Consider the following 19,163-nt stretch of genomic DNA (forward strand, 5'->3'; position numbering starts at 1 on the left):
CCCCCTGGGTGCACAGAAGGGGCCATGTGTATATGTGGAGAATAAATAATGAAGCAAAGGACTGACCCTGAAGGGTCCTCACTCATGAACCCAGGCCAAAGATGTTTAGCCACACACCTTATGTCCTGAGACTCTAGAAGAGCATGTTCAATAGAGCTTTCTGTGACAGTGTAAAGTCCAATATGGTAGCCACTAGCCTCATGGAACTACTAAGCACTTGGAATGTGGCTAGTGTGACTGGGGAGCTAATTTTGATTATTTTAAGCTCAAACAGCCACATGTCGCTAGTGGCTCCCATACCTGGAATGTGGCAACTGGAAGGGTCCATAAAGCTCCTCCGAAGCTGGGCTTCTACTTTACTGTGCCCATGACTTTCTTGGGGATCTTAAGAGTATGCAGGTTCTGATTCAGGAGGATTGGGGTAGGGAGAGATTCTGCATTTCTAACAAGCTCCCAGGTGATGCTGATGCTGCGGGTCCGCAAGCCCACTGCCTTTCCTCCAGCACGGCACGGTCTTGCTGTGCAATCAAAACCTGGGTTAGGAATGGCAGGGGCATCGGGGGTGGGCACTAATTTGTCTTTACCACAACCATCCTTCTGCCCTGGGCTCTCTCTTGCCTTCCCGCAGCATCAACCATGACCCTAGCCGCATTCCTGCAGACCTGCCGGAGGCGCGGTGCCTATGTCTGGGCTGCGTGAACCCCTTCACCATGCAGGAGGACCGCAGCATGGTGAGCGTGCCCGTGTTCAGCCAGGTGCCTGTGCGCCGTCGCCTCTGCCCGCTGCCGCCACGCACCGGTCCCTGCCGCCAGCGCGCAGTCATGGAGACCATCGCCGTGGGCTGCACCTGCATCTTCTGAGACAGCCCTCCCTGCACCCCCGTGCCGAGCAAGGCAATGAAAAGTAAAGGCTGTCTTTTGGAAAGCAAGACTTTGGGTTTGCTCCTTGTGGCTCTGAAGCCAAAACCGGGTGGGAGGTAGATTTCGATCAATGTGAAGGAGGATTTTTCCATCACCCGGTGTTCTCCAGCGCTGAGATGGGTTATTACAAAAATATTGCATTTCATGTCTACCATTTAGGACAGTTACTTTAATTTGGGTTTATAAGCCTATATTTCAGCCACGTTATTGGAGCTTGGTTGGTATAAACCTATCTAGGAATGAACAAGAGTTGATTCTCCCCAGTTAAGTCAAGGGCCATTGCAAAGAGGCCCTTTAGAAGCAGTGAGCTCCCTGTCTCTGGAAGGGTCCAGCTAAGGCTGAGCCTCTCAAGAGTATTGTGGAGCGGATTCCTCCTTTGGGTAGAGTCGATGATGTACATAGTCTCTTTCAACTCAGATTCTCTGCATGTCAGAGTTAGATCCAGAGAAGAGCCATCAGGTTGCCAAAGAGCAGGGGTTTTTAACCTGGGCCAGTGAGCACCTAAATTTTCATGTGGGTATGTCTTTCTGGGCTGGAGACTCCTGGCTTTGAACAAACACTCAAGAGTTGAGAACATTAATGAAGATCATTCTTTCATCCAGCCTTATCCACAAGGGGATCTGGTTAGATGGTTTGCTCTATCAGCGGTTCTCAAACTATAGCTAGCACTGGAATCCCCTGAAGGGCTTGTTTAAATACAGATTGCTGGGCCCCACACACAGCGGTTCTGAGTCAGTAGGTTGGAGGCGGGGGGCTGAGACTTCGCCTTTCTAACGCAGTGGTTCCCAGGTGATGCTGATGCTGCTGGTATGGGGACCATGCTTTGAGAACTACTGGCTTATACCAAGACCCTTTGCTGATCAAAAAGGCAGCGTGGACTGACTTGCCCTAAAGCCCCTGCTGGCTCCTGACCCCTGGATGCTAATTCCAACCCCCTCTCCCGTTAGCCCCTTGCAATTCAATCCTCCCCTGCCCTCCTAGCTCCTGCAGCAAATCCTAAGTCAGCTGTTCTAGGGGCTAAAAATACCTTCCCTCTCCGAAGACAGCTGAGGGGCTCCGGCTATTTTCTGAGGGTAAGGGCCAACAGCCAGCACAGGAATACTTTGCTCAGCTGCTCTAACTTCAGTGCCTGAAGCAGCTTTAGTTCTGAATGTTTTCAGGGTCTAATTCGTGAAAGGGCAGTGGTTTGGTATGTGCCTGTCTGGGCTGGCAAGTAACTTACCTTTTTTGGTATTGTTCTAGAGTGGATACTGGTTAAAATTACCCCAGGAAGCTTCGGCCTGGTTCCAGACACATGGAAAGTAGACTTCATGTGCCAGCGCGTGCGGATGCCTTCAGCAGCCGCTTCTCCTCCCTGGGGGGTTGCTCTTCTCTGAAGCCCCTGCACCCTGCTCTCCAGGCCTTAAGACTTCAGCTGAACACAAGGGACCATGGCCTCCAAGGCCTTTTTGTGGGGTAAGGGCCTGGGAGCCCCCCGGGTGCCCAGGGCATAGGGATCGGGTGGGGAAGCTCCTCATCTGGGTGGTTCTGGCTGTCCTCCTCCTACCAGAGCATCAGACACACACAGATGCTCAACAAATGCCGGTTAGTTTTATGCGGATCTTGCCTTTTCCTCTTTCTGGGCTTCGGTTTTCTCATCTGTGAAACGAGCAGGTGGGATTTAGGGATCTCCAGTGTCTTTTCTGGTTTTATTATTCTGTGACTTAGGAGCTTGGCCTAGTGAGCTTGGGCTGGCAGCTGGCCCTTCCCAGTTCCGTGGTTTAAAGGCAGCAGCAGGGAGTTCAGGACCTTTGGAGAGGCAGGTCTACACTACCCCAGAACCTCATTTGCTCTAAGTGGATTTCATGTTTTCCACTGTCTGGTGAGAACCTCCCACTCCGTGAGAACAGAGGCCTCCTTTAACTCCTTCAGTGTTGCATGTGCAACACCTAGCAAGTGCCCGGTGCAAAATAGGGGTGCAGGGCTTGGTGAATGAATGAATGCATACATGCACAGAAGCCTCTAGAGGGAGCCCACGCTCTGCCCTTAGCTTTCCCTGTGGCTCCTTCAAAGGTGGGTCAGGAGCAAGGCATTCCTCTCTCCCTCACTATTCCTCACCCACCTCAAACTCTACCCTCCACAGCCCTCCTCCCCACAAAGTGCTGAAATTTTGCTTGGCTCACCTGCTCTAGGGGTGGAGTCTAGGGGTGAAGCGTTAAAAGTCTACTGCGTTGCACCCGGGACTGCTGAGGTGGTGTGGTCTCTTTCCTGTTTTGTTTGGCAGATCATAGAGCTCTCTCTGTCTTTGCAAGTGCTCTGTCTTCTCCCAGAGAGCTGTGGGCCCTTGGGGGCTTCTTTCCTGGCCTGAGAAGGCTAGGGTGGCCCTGGTGCCAAGGCTTCCTGCTGGTTCCCATGCTCCCTTCTGATGCCTTCAGGAATCTCTGGCCTTTCCCTGTAGGCAGAGAGGCGGTGGGATCCAGCTCTCAGGTTTGGGCTTGCGGAAGCAGGCAGCGTAGGCATTTTGGCCTGCTTTTGGTCTGAGCTGTTCAGGCCTGCCTACCCAGATAAAGGAAGTTTCTGAAGGACCAGCCAGATCCACTGCAGCCAGGCTGAGGATCAAGTGTATCTGCCCTGGTTTGCCTCTTCTGTGCACACATCCTTAGGGATGTGAGGGACGGGTGTTATTAGGGACAAGTCTGGTACTGGCCTTGGTCCTCTGGCCCAATACCAGCGATCATCGGTTACAGCATGACAGCCCATAGCATCTTTATTTCAAACACAGGCCATGACATACTGTAAGAAGTCATTACATACTGATTTCATTGGACCTGAGAGGAAGGGGAGGGCACAGCCCCCTCCTGAATCTGGTTGTCAGTGTACCGCTCTCCAACACCCTTTCCACCCCTCTGATCTTAGAGTTTGGAGACCACCTCTGCCCCAGGGGTGAGACTTGACTGTTCTAAGCCAATCGGTTTAATCTTATCGCCTGTGTCCCAGGTACTGGTGCAGTAGCTGAATCCTAAGCCAATCAGCATGTGGCATTCACTTGGCCACAGGAATTGGTTCAGTAGGGGCCCAGTTTGGCCCAGAGCCCAGACTTTGCTTCAGGGGCCATGGGAGAAGACCCTCTGATGGCCATCTCTGACCATGAGAGAAGTGAAGGCCACGCTGGCATTCCACAGTGCTCGATGCCTGCCCTGTGCCTGGAGTTTTATGATAACCAATAAGACCCTTTTATTGCTTAAGCTAGTTTGAATTTGGTTTTCTACTACTGCAACCAAAAGCATTCTTACTGATGTGTCAGCCTCATATTTCCTGTGACCAATGAGTGCACACTACTTGCACTTCAAAGGTACCATCTCTTTTACTACCATCACTTCCGCATAGTAAAAACAACTTCAGAGGCAGTTTGGGCCTCTGCCTCCTTGAAGGGTATTTTGCCCCATACGGAATTCAATTAATTTTTGAGACATTCAAGATTTAAGCTCCGTTCTATGAACTCATCCAGAGACTCTGGGCAAATTCTTTCCTCACTTTGGACTTTTTATCTCCATCCCTACCAAAGGAGGGAAGTTAGCTGGATGCCCGCTGGGGCTGTTCCTGCTGGGAGTTCACAATGTCAATGTCATTTGGCAGTGTCGTGTCATCCTGGGGATCTGGGCCCTCCCCTGAGCCAGATTTAGCAGGTCTGGATGCGACTTGGGCATCCAACCTCCGAAGAACTCCATCTCAGCACCTTCTTTTCTCCCCTTCCTCTTCTGGGGTGAGTGCTTGGGGGTGAGGCAGGACTGCCCTCCACCAGCTGGGAACTTGTTTTCTTATAAGACAGATCCACGGTATTACTCCTCAACTCTTGCTTAAGGGACAGAATGGTCACTTCTTCCAGGTGCCAAGGAAAAGCTTTCCTCTTCCTTTGGCCTGCTATGTTTCCCTTTTCCCACTGGTTACCAGGAAGCTCGGAGCTATACTGCCAGCTCTGCTGGGGTAACCGTTTCTTCCTTGTATCCTACCACAGTCATCTCCTCCAATATGCAGTGTTTTCTAGAGGCTTGGATGGTGTCTATTAAGTTCTTAACTAGGTACCTTGCATCTAGCAAGCCTACAGTTAAGTAGGAGCTTTAATCCTGTCTCATGTTTTCTCATCTTCCCTCTATTTGTAACCATCTGGTTACATATGTTTCATTGTAAGTGTTGCCTCAGGTACATGTTGGGAGTAGGCAGGGGAAAACAATAAGGAAATTGGATTCAGAGTTCTCTGCCTTATATTCCCTCCCATAGTTATCACTGTCTCCTAGTTCGAAAACCAAATCAGAAGCAGCTTAAGATGGATTTTTATTTCTTCTTAGAAAAAATAAATAAATGAATACATTGGCTTGAATGTCCTTCCCCCGCTCTTACTCTCCCCCTTCAAAAGAAGCAACACTGTGAAAATCCTTAAGATGGAGAGGCAGAGAGTTGGTCACCAGGACCCACGATGGAGAGAAAAGACGCTCCACACACGAGGGGTCAGAGAAGGGCTCTGTGGGTGAGTGTGGCTTGTAAAACCTGGGCCGCTGCGTGGGGGGGGATCCGTCTTGAGCGGGGGCTGGACGTTTCCAGCTCTCCCCGGAGCCCTCACAGTTCCGTCTTTACCTTGTGCATCAAATCCTTCTGGTCAATCTTGTCTAGGTCCTGGTACCAGCGGTTGAAAGCCAGCAGGGCCACGTTCTTGGCAGCCACTGCCGTCACCTCCACGGAGCTGGCCGCCCACTCCAGGGCGTTGAGGAGGAAGAGCTGGTCGTGCAGCACGAACCGCGGGAGGGGGCTGCGGGGGCCGTGGACGGGGTGGGCCTGCCACTCGGCCGTCTGCACTGAGTAGTAGGAGCGAAAGAGGGTCTTCAGCTGGGAGCGAAGGAGGGGCTGGGGGGACCGGACTCGCCACACGGCGGCCTCCTGAGGCTGCTTCCGCCGGAAGCTGGCCGAGACATTGACGGGACACATGTTGTCCAGGGCGCAGAAGAAGCTGGGGAAGTCTGTGGTGAGGATGCTGGCAAAGGGGAAAAGCTTAGGGTCGGGGAAGCCGAAGTAGGAAGAGTTGAGGTAGCCATGGACCAAGGAGATGACGGTGGGCTGGAAGGAGCCCTGGACGACATCGATGGGCGGGTCGAAGCCTTCAAAGGTGATGGTACTGCTGTTGTCCAGGTGCAGGGGGGTGGCGATGACCACTATGTCGTAGTAGTCAGAGCCTGTTCCCACCTCATTCTCATACTTGACGTGGTACAAGGGTTTCCCCTCTAGAAGGAGAGGGAAGAGAGCACAAAAGCCCGCTTCTTTCTCAGCTTCTCCCTACTTACCTGCCATCTGGGGCCCTGCACTGAGGGGACAAGACCCTCAATGGGTGCAGCTGGGCTTTCCAGCTGCTGGGTCCCAGTCTTTCCGTGCTGGTGTGGCTGCAGGGTGAGCCCTGGACTGGAGTCAGGAAACCCGAGCTCTTTCTCTGGCTCTGCCTCTGACTAGCTGGGGGAACGTGGGCAAGGCTGTGGCTCAAAGTCCTCAGTGGTCAAATGAATGGGACTAGATTAATGCAAGTCTCTGCTTTCTGGCTCTGACATTTGAATCGGGGCAACAGTGCCCTCTGGTGTCACTCGGCAGTGCTGGGAACCACTCCCCAGCAGGTCATAAACCAGGGCTTTAGGGACAGAGGAGGTGGAAGTGTTCACTGTTTAGGAATGGAGTGGACATGGCCCCTGCTCTGTCTACTCACCTGTTTGCTGCAGGGTCACAGTGGTGACCGTGGCGTGGATCACGTTGGCCTTGGTGAGCTTCAGCAGACCGGAACAAACCAGCTTGTTGCCTCCCTCCACAGACCACAGGCTGCCTTGGGCCCCGGCTAGCGACATGGCTCCTGGGCAAAGGGGGAGGGAGGGCGGCCAGTGGGTTCTCAGAACCACTGCGCGGTGGGCTGGAGAGTCCAGCACCGTCCTTCCGGGGCCTCTCTCCCAGGCCAAGACTCCTCCCAACCCTGGGCGCGGAGAGACGACACGCACAAATAACTGCAACAAAATTCACAACGTTGCGAAGTAAAAACATTAGGCTCAGTGCAAGAGCCACTATAAAAGACCACAGATTGTATGATTCTGCTTACACAGACTGCCCAGATTGAGCAAATCCATAGCAACACAGAGCAGATTCGTGGTTGCCTAGGGCTGGAAGGCTGGGGGATGTTGGGGAACTGATGGCTATAGGTGTGGGGTTTCTTTTGGGCAGTGAAAATGTTCTACAATTGATTGTGGTGATGGAGGCACAACTCTGTGAATATACTGAAAGCCACTGAATCCTACACTTTAAATGGGTGAACTGTGTGGTATGTGAATTATATCTTGAAGGATACATACAGGATACCGGCAGAGTGAGCAGGGTAGTCTCGCTGAGGTGAAACTAGGCAGGACCTGAAGGGTGGGAAGGAGCTAGCAGTGCCAAGAGCCAGAGGAATAGTATCCTGGGCATATGGGAGGTGCTTGTTCATTATAAACCTTTTCATTCATTTATTCAGCAAAAATGGGCTGAGTGCCTATGATGGTCGGCACTATTGTAAGGATACGTCAGTAAACGAAGGAGACAGAGGTTCCCATCGGAAAGCCTGCCTTCTAGTGGGAGGAGATCAAATAAGTCGATCAAGCAGTCTGCTAGAAGATGATACCTGCAGGGCAGGAGGGGTAGGGGCAGCTTCAATGAAAAGGCAACATCTTCACAAAGACATGGGAGAGCGAGAGTTTACCATGGTTGTGTCTCAGGGAAGAATGCTGCACGCAGAGGGCTGGCCACACAAAAACCTCAAGGTGTGAGTGCGCCTGGGACGTTGGAGACACGGCAGGGAGGCCAGAGTGGCTGGTTTGGGGTGAGGGAGTGGTGAGGTGGTGAGGCCTAGACCATGTAGGGCCCTGCAGGCCACTAGAAGGACTTTGGGTTTTCCTTGAAGTTATGTGGGAGCCATTACAGTTTTACATGCAGGCCTGTCAGGATCTGTCTTTTGTTTTAAAAGGATCATCTGGCTGATGCATTGAGCTTGGGGGGCCAGGGGGTGGGGGACATGGTAGGAGAGCTGCAGTAATCCTGCTGAGGGATGTTGGTGGCTTAGACCAAGGACGAGGCGGTAGTAGGAAGCTGTCAGATTCTGGGTATACGTGGAAGGTAGAGCAGATGGGATTTCCTGACATATGACATAAAGGATATGAGAGAAAGAAATGATTCAAGGTTTTGGCTGGAGCAATGGAAAGGAGTAATTACCAGCCAAGTTGGGCAGACGCTGGGAGGGGCAGGGGCTCGAGGGGAAAGACCAGAAGCTCAGGTTTGGACGTGCTGAGTCTGAGACGCCCATTAGCCCTTCCAGTGCAGACACAAGGGTGGCAGCTGACACATGAGCCTGCATTTTTGGAGAGAGGTCTGGGCTGGAGGTCATATTTGGGAGTCAGGTGGGTGGAATTTAAAGTCTTGAAACTGGCTGAGCTCACCAAGGGAGGCTAAGTAGTTGAGAGCAGAAGAGGACAAAGGACCGAGCCTGGGCCTTCCATGTTAGGAGGGGGAGAGGAGGACAGCCAAGCAGGCCACTGAGTGCCCGTGTAGCTCCTCAGCCTTGATTGCCCCTCTCTGCCCCTCCACCACCCCAGCAAAATCCTACAGCATCTTTCAAGGCCCAGAATGGTCATCATGCCTTGGGGAAGACATGCCCTGACGACTCTCGGGCAGATCTGTGGCCTGTGCTGGAGGATGGTGGGTGGTACATGTGCCCACCTGCCCCAGTAATAAGCTGGGAAGATGCGGTGCTCTAACAGATAAATACCCAGGGGCCCAGAGGCCTCAACGGGACAGCTCCTGAAACCGATCCAAACAGGAGTGGTAAAAACACACAGGACCTGAGAGCTGAGCCTCCCTTTCACCATCTGTGAAGTGGGATGAATACCATCTCCTGACAGCTTGGAGGATAGATGCCAGAATCAGAGGGGGCAGTGTTGGTTAGGCAACTGTACTGAGCCGGGTAAATGTGAGGTTATTACAGGGAGGGCCAGGGAAGGGCAGGTGGGCAGGCCGAGGGCTGGAGGCTCACCGGCAAAGGCGGGCATCGCTGCTGACTGGCCGTAGCTGGCCCGCAGGACAGCGGAGACGACATCATCGATAAAGCGCTGTGTGACGCCCACCTGGAGCAGGGACTCGGCCACGGAGCGCTGGGTCATGTTGACAAAGGCGGATTCCCCCAGCGAGTAGAGCAGTTCCTCCACACCCGAGAAGGCGTAACCGTGAGCCTGGTACTTATAGATCCTGGGAGACAAGTGGAGCCAGAGCCCTTGTGCAGAAAGGCCTTTCAGCTGACCACCTGCTGCTGGGTCACTGCACCTAGGGGGGCCCAGCAGGGACCCGTGCCTCCTCTCCATGCAGTGGGTGGGAGAGGAGGCTGGTAATGGCCTATTCGCTGGTTGTGGTCGGCCTGTCTCACTTAGAGGGACAGCCCAGAGGGAAGGGCAAATACTCTGGAATCCCACCAGACCTGGCTTCACATCGTGGCTCTGCTGAATGACAAACATGTCACCTCTCAAGCCACTCCCTGTCTGAGGTCACAGCCCTCTTCTCACTCAGCTGGGACTGACAAGCAGTGGGCTAAGCCCGCCCCCACTGACACATCCCCTCTCCAGCAACTTCGGCTCTGCCTGAAGTGGCTTCTAGGACCACATCGGACCCGATGGCAACTGCCTTATGTCAAAGCTGTCCGGCTTGGTCCAGCAGGCCTCCCACTCACCCCCTCGATAATGGCTTGTTCTCCCACAACTCCCCCCATCTCAGGGGCTGGCATTTGCCTGGAACAATCTGCTGATGGACTTTCGGATGGCTGGCCTTTGAAAAAGTTGCCTCTGCTTGGGCTGCTCTGTCAACCTGTTGAGTTTGGTTATGGATGTGACACCCAGATGGGGATGTCCACAAAGCAGTTAGAAACTGATTAGTTAGTGGGTCTGGAACTTAAGGGGAAACTGGGGGCCGACAGGTAGAGGCTGTCTCCCACAAAAAGGAGAACTTGGCCCTGGGGGTTTAGATGAAATTGACAAGGGAGAAAAATATAAGAAAGAGGAAAGAGGAGTGAAGACATGGCTTTGGGGGCACCCGGAGAATATAAGGAAGAAGGGCCGTGAAAAGCATAGTTACAGGAGTGGGAAGGGCGGAGAAGCGCCAGCAACCAGGAAGGAGGCCTAGAGACCACGACTGAGGGTCTGATGCTGCAGCCTCTGCACCTGGGCCAGGAAACAGGGAGAACCTTCAGGAAGGACTGTGGGGGAGAGCTGCATACCCGCCTGGTGAGTGAGCGGATTACGAGAGGTGGACAGGGTGACAACAGCCCACTTGTCCTCGTTATTTGGAGTTGATGGAGAGGGGTCCAGGACCCAAGGAGGAGACAGGTGGTAAAGAAAGCTGTTTGTTCATGGTGGGACTGGGGGACAGAAGAGTTTGTAAATGGTGGCCCACAGGCTGCCTGTGGCTGACAGATATGTTTCATTTGCCTTATAAGATGAATTGGTTGTGCACACTGAAAAACTGGGAGATTTCACATATAACTGGATTTCCAGCTTCTTCTGAAACACTGGAAGATGGCATTCCCCCATGGCCACCAGTGGCTCGAGCAGAGAGCGGCCGCCCCTTCAGAGGGGGGCCTGGCTCTTCAGGGCCCCTCACCCCCTAGCCTTCCCTTCCACCCAACTGCTTCACTTATTCATACCCCAGGTGGGCCCTTGAAGGTGGCTGAGTTTGCAACCCATGCTTTTATTTACCAGTTTAGCTGAGGGAAAGAGGATGCCAGTGTGACAACGCGAGAGACCAACTACTGCTGCACTAAGCAAGCACCTTGCCGACTCCGGGCATGCTCGGAGCCTGGGCGGAATTCTCACACCCAGCAAGTACCTTTTCCTTTTGGACAGTGTACAGTCACGTTGGTTCCTGCGGCACCTCTATTCCTCTCTCCTCCTAGAATGCCCTCCCCACGCCCCACCCAGCCCTACCTCATGAACTTCTCCATGACCTCCTCCACCCACATCTGCAGTCTCAGGAAGCTGATGCCGTAGTGCCACCAGAGGCGGAAGAGGTTCAGCAGGTACCAGTCAGTCTCCTCCAGCACAAAGTCCTCCCCGTTGAAGATGGCACTCCTCCCTCCCACTTCACGCCGGTGCCGCAGCCCTGAGGAGACAAGGAGGAGGCCCTCAGGTCCCCTTCGGAGGAGCCCCCGCCCCGGGGGAACCTAGCGATTCCTGAGGCTTAGATTCAGGGGCCGTCCTGAAGGATGCACATGGATCGGCTCCATTAAAGGCAATATGAACACTATGGTTTCTGCATCTGTGCTGCTTGTTTAAGAACAGTACACAATACACTGGGGAGATATCTGGCCTGGCTAGTCAACAAAGAAATGAAAATTAAACTAATGTACCATTTTATATTTTTTTCCAACAGGGATCCACTCAGCCACGAGTGAGGGAAATTCAGACGTCATCCTGGACCGTCCAGGGGCTGACAGCCAACAGGGCCTGCTCTGAGATGGCAGCCCTGGGCACCAAGGCCACATGGAAGGAATCACAGCTCCTGGCAACTGCCTGCACTCTACAACTTACAGAGCACTGGGTCTTCGTATCTCACTTCATCTTCTCACAGCCTCAGGAGAGGCAGAACAGGTGTTAGCAACCCCAGGTAAAGATGTGGAAAGTGAGGCTGAGCGATTATAGGACCTGCCCTAAGTTACGGGTTTTTATTTCTTTCCCTCCTATTCCTGTCCCAAAGCCACGAAGTTCCCCTACCCAGAGGCAACCAGTAAGTATATTCCTGCAGCATCCTTCTAGAGATATTTTGTGCAAACACTTATAAATGTGTACATATCTCTGAGTTATCCCTCCCCTCACCCCCACATACTATATACACTGGTCTGCACCTTATTGACATATGTATCTTGGAGACTGTTCTATACGTGGGCCTACAGGACTTCCTCACTCTGGCTGCTGAAGAGTCGGCTGTGTACTTAAACAATACTTTGTTTAATCTCAGATCCCAGTGGGTGGGCGGGTGGGATATTTTCAACTTTTTGCTATTACAATGCTGTAATGAACAACCTTGTGTGCCTACCACTCTGAACATCTGCGGGTACACCTACAGGATCACTTCTGAGAAATGGAATTTCTGCATCCAACCGTATATGTATTTGGGTTTTTTTTTAACTTAATTAATTAATTTAGTTTTGGCTGAGCTGGGTCTTTGTTGCTGTGCGTGGGCCTTCTCTAGTTGCGGCGCGTGGGCTTTTCTCTAGTTGCAGCGAGTGGAGGCTACTCTTCGTTGCGGTGTGCGGGCTTCTCATTGCGGTGGCTTCTCTTGTGGCGGAGCACGGGCTCTAGGCACGCAGGCTCCACTAGTTGTGGCTCATGGGCTCTAGAGCGCAGGCTCAGTAGTTGTGGCACACGGGCTTAGTTGCTCCGCGGCATGTGGGATCTTCCCGGACCAGGGATCGAACCTGTGTCCCCTGCACTGGCAGGTGGATTCTTAACCACTGCGCCACCAGGGAAGCCCCGTATTTGTGGTTTTGATAGATGCTGCTGCGGTTGAATCTCAGTTCTCTCGCTTATTAGCTGCAGAGACTTAGCCGAGGTGTATATGCTTTCTGAGCCTCAGTTTCCTTGGGAGGAGATACAATACCCATCTTGCAGGCTGGTAGGGAGGATTGGAGGTAATGCCTATGTATCACCTAGAAGGATGCCAGGTACTTGGCAAGCATACACCATGTGGAAGCCATTATGATTATGATTATTGAGAAGCAGCAAATTGAAAGGGAAAGAAACTGGCCTGGGGGAGAGGTCAAACCTGAGTTCTAATCCCGGCTCTGCAACTAACTCACTGTGTAACCTCAGGCAAGTTCCTTCCCCTCTCTGGTCTCAGCTGCTCCATCTGTAAAACGAGGAGATTGGGCTATATGACCTTCCGGCCTTGACCATCAGGGTAATCTGGGAAGGGCCCGAGGGCTGCCGCCAGCCCCAGGACGGCGCACTCACCCAGCTGCTTGACGAAGCCCTGCATGTGGAGGCTCAGGGAGTGGAAGGAGGCGGCGCCGCTCTCGTAGTGCTGCTTGTTGACCGAGATGGTGGCCAGGCGGCCGCCCACGGTCCCCTTCTCAAACACGTCGATCTGCACCCGGGGGCCGAAGTGCTGTTGGAGGAAATGGGCCACGGCAGAGCCCCCAATTCCGGCTCCAACCACGGCTGTCAGCAGGCCCGGGAGGCAGGCGTGGGGAGAGACAGAGCATGGGCGTGAGACTGCGGGTCACGCCTTCTCAGCCTCCTGGGCTGGTGGTTCCCAGGTATTTGCATCTCATAGGCTTTTAACATCTCAAAAAGGAAATCTGCAGCCTCCTGCCTTCCTGTTAGTTGCAAACTTGGTTCATATACCATCAATAGTCTCATCCAAGTCACTGAGAAAAGCGTTTCATTGGACAGGGCTCTGAGGTGCTGCTAGGAACCACTGACCAAACAGATAGTAATCATTCCATAGCACTGAGAGGACAGTAAAGCGGCTATGAAACTACTGAAATGGATGGCCATGCTGCCCACAATTTTTGCCCACCACATATCTAAGACACAGCTTTCGTCTCATCTGACAGTCTTGTAACCTACTCAAAAAGAGAATGAGATAAAGCTGGTGTGATTTGTCCTTACTAGACCCATGTTGGTCCCTAAGACCACAGGCTCCTGTCAAGAAGGCAAAAATACACGGTTCTTTATGATCTGGGCTCCATTTACTTATTCCGTTCCCTGCCTCACCCTTGCAACACTCCACCTTCTTGTCTGTCTTGACTTCTTTTGCTGTGGAGCATGGGACTTTGCTCTCTCATGTCTGTGCCTTTGCCCTCACTGCTTCCTTTGTCAGAAATGCTCTGTCACCCTTTGCCTCACTGACCTCTGTGGCCCTTATATGTAGTTTTTAGCTGGCTTGCCTGACCCGCCTCAGAAAAGTGTCCCTCCTGCATAGTCCCACAGTACTCTCCTTACCCTGGCCTAGTCCATGGCACACTATACTCAAATGATCTGTTAAGGTCTGAGGGCAGGTCCCTATGTCCCCAGATCCTGGCAGGCAGTAGAGCTCACTATTTGTTGCATCTTGAAAGAACAAACTACTTCCTTCTTCTCAGTGTTTACAAAGCCACTTCCAAGAATGCCCTTAACGTTTTAAACCAATGTGCTCCCTACCACTTCTATTTTCCACCAAGCCCCAAATTACCCTTTATTTTCCCCCCCACAGAAACTGCTATCACAAGGCCTGGAAGCTGCCCAAGGACTACAGGGAAGCAGAAGACCTCACCTCATTGAGAGTCAGCTCATTCAACACCCACAAACTGACACCCACTCTCTGGTCTGTGGTAAGATGTGCTGGACATAGGATGAATCAAACAGGGAGAGCTCCTGTCCCCCTGAGCATAGGCGGGGAGAGGGTGGACAGACTCATGCACTATTAGCAATGACAACGTGTGACCAAGTGCAACAGCAGGATTCCAGAGAATCCTGAGGAAGCAGTGAATTCTGCCTGAGGGTGTGGGCCCCAGGCTTCACAGGGAAGCAACGACCCTGGAGCACAATAGGCTTTGCCAGTGAGCAGAAACACATTCTCTGCAGAGAGAACAGCATGGTCACATGTGGAACTACGGGGGAGTTTAAAGGGTCCAATGTGGGCTTCCCTGGTGGCGCCGTGGTTAAGAATCCGCCTGCCAATGCAGGGGACACGGGTTTGAGCCCTGGTCCAGGAAGATCCCACATGCCGCGGAGCAACTAAGCCTGTGAGCCACAACTACTGAGCCTGTGCTCTAGAGCCCATGTGCCACAACTACTGAAGCCCACGAGCCACAACTGCTGAAGCCCGCACGCCTAGAGCCTGTGCTCCTCAACAAGAGAAGCCACAGAAATGAGAAGCCCGCGCACGGCAACGAAGAGTAGCCCCCGCTCGCTGCAACTAGAGAAAGCCCGTGCACAGCAATGAAGACCCAACACAGCCCAAAATAAATAAATAAATAAATAAAATTAAAAGAAAAAGGGTCCAGTGCCACACCGAGGTGTTCAGATTTGATCATGCAGCAGCCTGAGGGTTAAGCCATCTTAACAGGAAGCTCCTCGTTCCCATTGTGGGTACAGTCCAAACCACCACGGACAGACAGAGGCTCTTGTCAGAGGGCTGAGGACAATCAGGAAAGCTACAGGACAGCATGGCATTGCCACGTAGCCTGCCTTGATGATGCCTGGGGTGAGGTGGGTAGGGCTGGCTGGAATGAGGAAGGCAGCAAGTTCTGCGTTGCCAGAAATGGTAGAGCTGTGAGGAGGCCCTGCCCCTTCTTCACTGTTCAGTGAGAAATGTCCTGCTCTGCTGCCCTTTCCCAAGAGATGGGGGAGGCCCTGCATCTCAAGACATTGCCTGCCTAATTCTTCCGGCTCCAAATCCACCTCCTCCATTAGGCCTTCTCTGGCCACTCCAGCTCTCAGGATTCTCTTTCCTCTGAAAACCCTAAATGTTCAGTCCCAAACTGATTTCTGGCACGCTTCAGCCTGTCTTAACCCTTTATGGCCTGAGCTGTGGTTTGGTAATCCAAACCTTAGCACTGCACTGGCCCTATTAAGTCCGTGGTGCTCCCATGGGGCATCCCTCCCTGCCACCTAGAGCGCACAGAGGGCAGCCTAGTGGATTAGGGACTCCTTCTCCTTCACACCAGAAGCCCAGCATCGCTTCCTATGGGAATTTTATATACGAGGGACTTGAAAAACTTTGATTCATGTAGAGTTAAAATGACAAATGTTAAGAGGTAAAAAGTGTAAACAAATATGGAATTCTAGTCAATTATATACATGATGAAGTATTTAGCAAAATGTCATGATGTCTGCAATTTATTTTGAAATGCATTAAAATGTAAGATGGATTAATGCACATGTGATAGGTATGTGATAAAGCAAATATAGTAGCAGTTTCTTAACGGCAGAATCTAGGTGCTGGGTATACAGGTGATCACTGTACAATTCTTTCAACTTTGGTCTATGTTTGAAAATTTCAAAAGAAAGCAAATAAGTAAGAAGACTGCTGTTGAAAATTCCCCACTTCGTCATTCAGCAAATCTATCCCCAGAGGACTTACCATGGGTTCTGTCTCCCCTAGAACTGCCTCCTACCCTCCATGAGGTTTTGGCTTAGATGTTACTTCTAGGAAGACCTCCCAGAGCCCACAAAGACTGGGGTGAAGCGCCCCTCCTCTGAATTCACAGTGCTTTCTCAGCCTTAGCACTAACTTCCTTGTATTGTGCAGTCTCTTCTCCTCCACACAGAACTGTGGAGCACTGTGCCTGCTACATAGACGACCCTCAATAAACCTGTGTGAATGACGTCAACCAGAGAGGCCAGAATCTCTGTCCTGGGGGCACCTGGCAAAGAGCCAGATCCACGGCAGATGCTCAGTGACCCTGGACCTTCCGGTAAGATCGGTGACCAGTCCTGCCCCAAGCCTCTTTTCCGCCCCAGGTAGCCCTGGACACAAGCCCACGCCATCAGCACCTTGCCTACTGCGGTCCCCTTCCTCGCCCAGTCGCAGTGCCTCGGCTCTTCTCCATCCAGCTCCTCTCCCGAGGACCCCTCCCTCGCCCGGCTGCCTTTCCCTTCCCCCATCCAGAGACTCCCGGCTCACAACCCTTTTCCCTCGCAGCCCTCCCCAGATCAGCACCCCACCCGGTCCTTCCCGCACCGATTTTGCTGGGCCGGGCATCGCCTATAGCGGCAGCGGCGAGGAGGGCGGCCAGCGAGGCGAAGAGCCGGGCAGCGCGGGCCATGGCGGGCAGCGACTGGGGCAGCACGCCGGGACTCGGGCAGTCGCAGTTTGGCGCTGGGCTCTCCGCCCCAGCCCGGCGCCTCACTGGCTGTTCCGCCTTCCAGTCTCGCTGGTCGCAGCCTCTCATTGGACAATCAGCCTTCCCTCTCCGGCAGGAGGCCCTCATTAGCCGCATCTCTCTGGGGGCAGGCTCTGTCATTGGCAGCTTCTCCGTCCCGCCTCCTGGATTCGGTTTCCTCATTGGCTGGCTCGTCCTGCTCCGGCGCAGGTGTGCGCGTTTCGAGGGCTCGGCTTCAGGGCCAGGGCCCAGCTCCGGGGGGATTGACGGCAGGGAAAGAATTGAAGCTTTGACGATCTCGGTTCCAATCCAACCTCTGAGCGTTAGTGGCTCTGTAGAGTGCCTTGTCTGTGTCTCGTTCTGTTTCCCTGCTCTGCCTTTCTAGGTGGTTGTGGCAATCACGCGAGATAGGGGATGTCAAATCACTTGGCAGTGTCTGCAAGTGCTGGAAATTGCTGACCAGTCATGCAGTCGGGATGGCTAGACGCTACTTGTTTCAGCGTATGCTGAAACAAGGCCAGATGCTTTCAAGACTGCTGTTAGTTACTACGTGTATTTGCAGTTCTGACATACAGTTTATGTCTCTGCCTTCTACTTAAAAACAAAAGGTAAGAGTTTCATCCATTCTCCTTTCATAGGGGAGGAAAGGTAGGAAGGAAGGGATAAGCTCCCATTTTCACCCTCTCAGAAAACAAGAGCAGCTCACTGTGGCTAGTTTACCACACTATGAAGGACAGATTTCCTCTAGCAGAAAATAAAATTGGGGATGAGTTTCAGGATAAAATAATGAAAATTCATGTTTATTCAGTCAGATTATGGCTCAGAAGAAATGGAAGGGACTCGGAGAATAGTAAAAGGGCATAGATCTGAGTTTCCAACCAGCTCTGTGAGTCTTAACAGGGCCAATCTAGATTACTAGTAAAGCAGTAGATGAATAAACATGCATTTCTCATATTAAAAAGAAAACCTTTTTGGCAATATTTGTGTTAGAATGGAAAACCTTTTAAGTTCATTTCCAGACTCAAGATATTCCCTTAAATTATCTTTTAAAACAAGCATTCACCATCACTTTGTGCCATGTTCTCTTATGTGCTAACAATATAATTCTTGCAGTATTTTAATTGGGTAAAATCATATTAACTTTAAAACTCAACTTGACTCTACTTTGCTTTTAATTTTAGGGTCTTCAGTAACTCTAGATTCCAGAGCTGTATTTTCTTCTGTTAGGAAGTTCTTCCAATCCTACAACACATCGATGATGTGTATCAAAGTTGTAGGACAAGTTCAAAAAGGCTGTTTAAGAGGAAAAGCAAGGAGGCATAATTCTGGTGGCCGAGGTGCAAAACTAGTAGTTTGACTGGGAGTGAGGTTGGGTGACTCAATCAGTTATTTATTGCTGCATAACAAACCACCCCAAAACTTAGTGGTTAAAAGTAACAATCATTTATTTTGCCCATAAATCTGCACTTTGGGCAGGGATCAGTGAGATCAGCTCATCTGTGTTCCATGTTATGTCAGGTGGGGCTGCTCCACTGGGGACTGGAGAGTCCACTTTCAAAGTGGCTCACTGAGGTGGCTGGCAGGATGCTGCTGGCTGTCAGTTGAAAGCTCAGCCATGGCCCTCAGTTCCACTCCACAGGCTACTTGAGCTCACTCTTTGGTTTGATGGCTGTATCAAGAGTGAGCATCCAGAGACAGGAAGGTTTGGGTCAGAAACCAGCAGTGTCACTTCCCTATATTCTATTGGTCCAGATTCAAGGAGATTTTGGAGTCATGTTTTAAAACCTCCAGTGAATTTGAGAATGTGGACAAAGTCTGAGTGGACAGGAATAAGAATATACTTACAAGCTAGCACTGGGAGTATGAGGAACAATGGATTATGGAGCCAGGGTATGCAGACAAGACTGGAAGAATGATGAAAATGCAAGGCCAAAACTACAGGAAAGGCTGGTTCCAAAGAGGGGCACTTAGCCAGGAGGCTGGGTATGTGGAAGCCAGTGGAGAAGCAGAGGTAAAGGAAAAGCCAGGCAAAGGTTGGGAAGGGCTTATGGAAGCAGTAAGCCACATGCCAGTAATCTGGTTGAGAGGATGGTCAGAAGTCCTGCAGTTCAAGTGAAAATGATTAAAGCAGGTAAGACAATTAGAACCAAGAAGCGAGCACAAGAAAAGGCAGTGCCAGAGAGGAAGGCAGAAACAGGAGTCCAGATCTAAGAAATACATAGAAATCAGAAGGAAGCAAGTCAAGGAGGCAGAAGAACAGACAAGACTTCAACACCAAGGCAAGGTGTGGAATGCACACACTGCATCCACTTGGCGGGGCTGCTGGTACCTCCACTGAGTGTCAATAAGGTGGGTCAGCAATT

General features: G+C 51.9%; 2 protein-coding genes across 10 annotated transcripts in view; one reads left to right on the forward strand and one right to left on the reverse strand.

Moving 5' to 3' along the window:
- The window catches only part of IL17B (interleukin 17B), a 63,493-nt gene extending 58,216 nt beyond the window's left edge, over positions 1-5,277 (forward strand). For 7 of the 8 annotated variants that reach the window (XM_033406820.2, XM_033406819.2, XM_033406817.2 and 4 more), the window contains one exon: positions 629-924. In XM_033406820.2, the coding sequence (XP_033262711.1) occupies positions 629-860 (232 nt within the window). In that variant the 3' untranslated portion in view covers positions 861-924. Of the gene's footprint in view, positions 1-628; positions 925-2,162 lie in introns of those variants that run through there. The other variant, XM_033406818.2, reaches the window with a different exon arrangement.
- Positions 5,215-17,925, reverse strand: PCYOX1L (prenylcysteine oxidase 1 like). Of its 2 annotated transcripts, XM_004280370.3 has the most exons (6): positions 16,659-17,925; positions 12,944-13,150; positions 10,919-11,093; positions 8,983-9,194; positions 6,643-6,783; positions 5,215-6,172 (listed from the first exon to the last, which is right to left on the reverse strand). In XM_004280370.3, exons 1-6 carry the CDS (start codon positions 16,981-16,983, stop codon positions 5,514-5,516), a joined length of 1,719 nt encoding a protein of 572 aa, XP_004280418.2. In that variant the 5' UTR covers positions 16,984-17,925; the 3' UTR covers positions 5,215-5,513. The 2 variants fall into 2 exon arrangements, with proteins under 2 accessions (XP_004280418.2, XP_033262707.1); XM_033406816.2 differs by lacking the exon at positions 12,944-13,150 and having other exon boundaries at positions 16,659-17,923.
- Between the last annotated feature and the right edge of the window lie 1,238 nt (positions 17,926-19,163).

The sequence above is a fragment of the Orcinus orca genome, chromosome 3 (assembly GCF_937001465.1).
Source record: "Orcinus orca chromosome 3, mOrcOrc1.1, whole genome shotgun sequence".
Classification (NCBI taxonomy): Eukaryota; Metazoa; Chordata; class Mammalia; order Artiodactyla; family Delphinidae; genus Orcinus; species Orcinus orca.

What these genes read in the sequence shown, in the direction of transcription:
- PCYOX1L (XM_004280370.3), bottom strand. Translation starts at nt 16,983, where the DNA reads ATGAGGAAACCGAATCCAGGAGGCGGGACGGAGAAGCTGCCAATGACA. An exon ending in AGCGATGCCCGCCTTTGCCG is followed by an intron (nt 6,784 to 8,982) that starts GTGAGCCTCCAG and finishes CCCTTTGCCCAG; the next exon opens with GAGCCATGTCGCTAGCCGGG. An exon ending in TGTGACCCTGCAGCAAACAG is followed by an intron (nt 6,173 to 6,642) that starts GTGAGTAGACAG and finishes CTCTCCTTCTAG; the next exon opens with AGGGGAAACCCTTGTACCAC.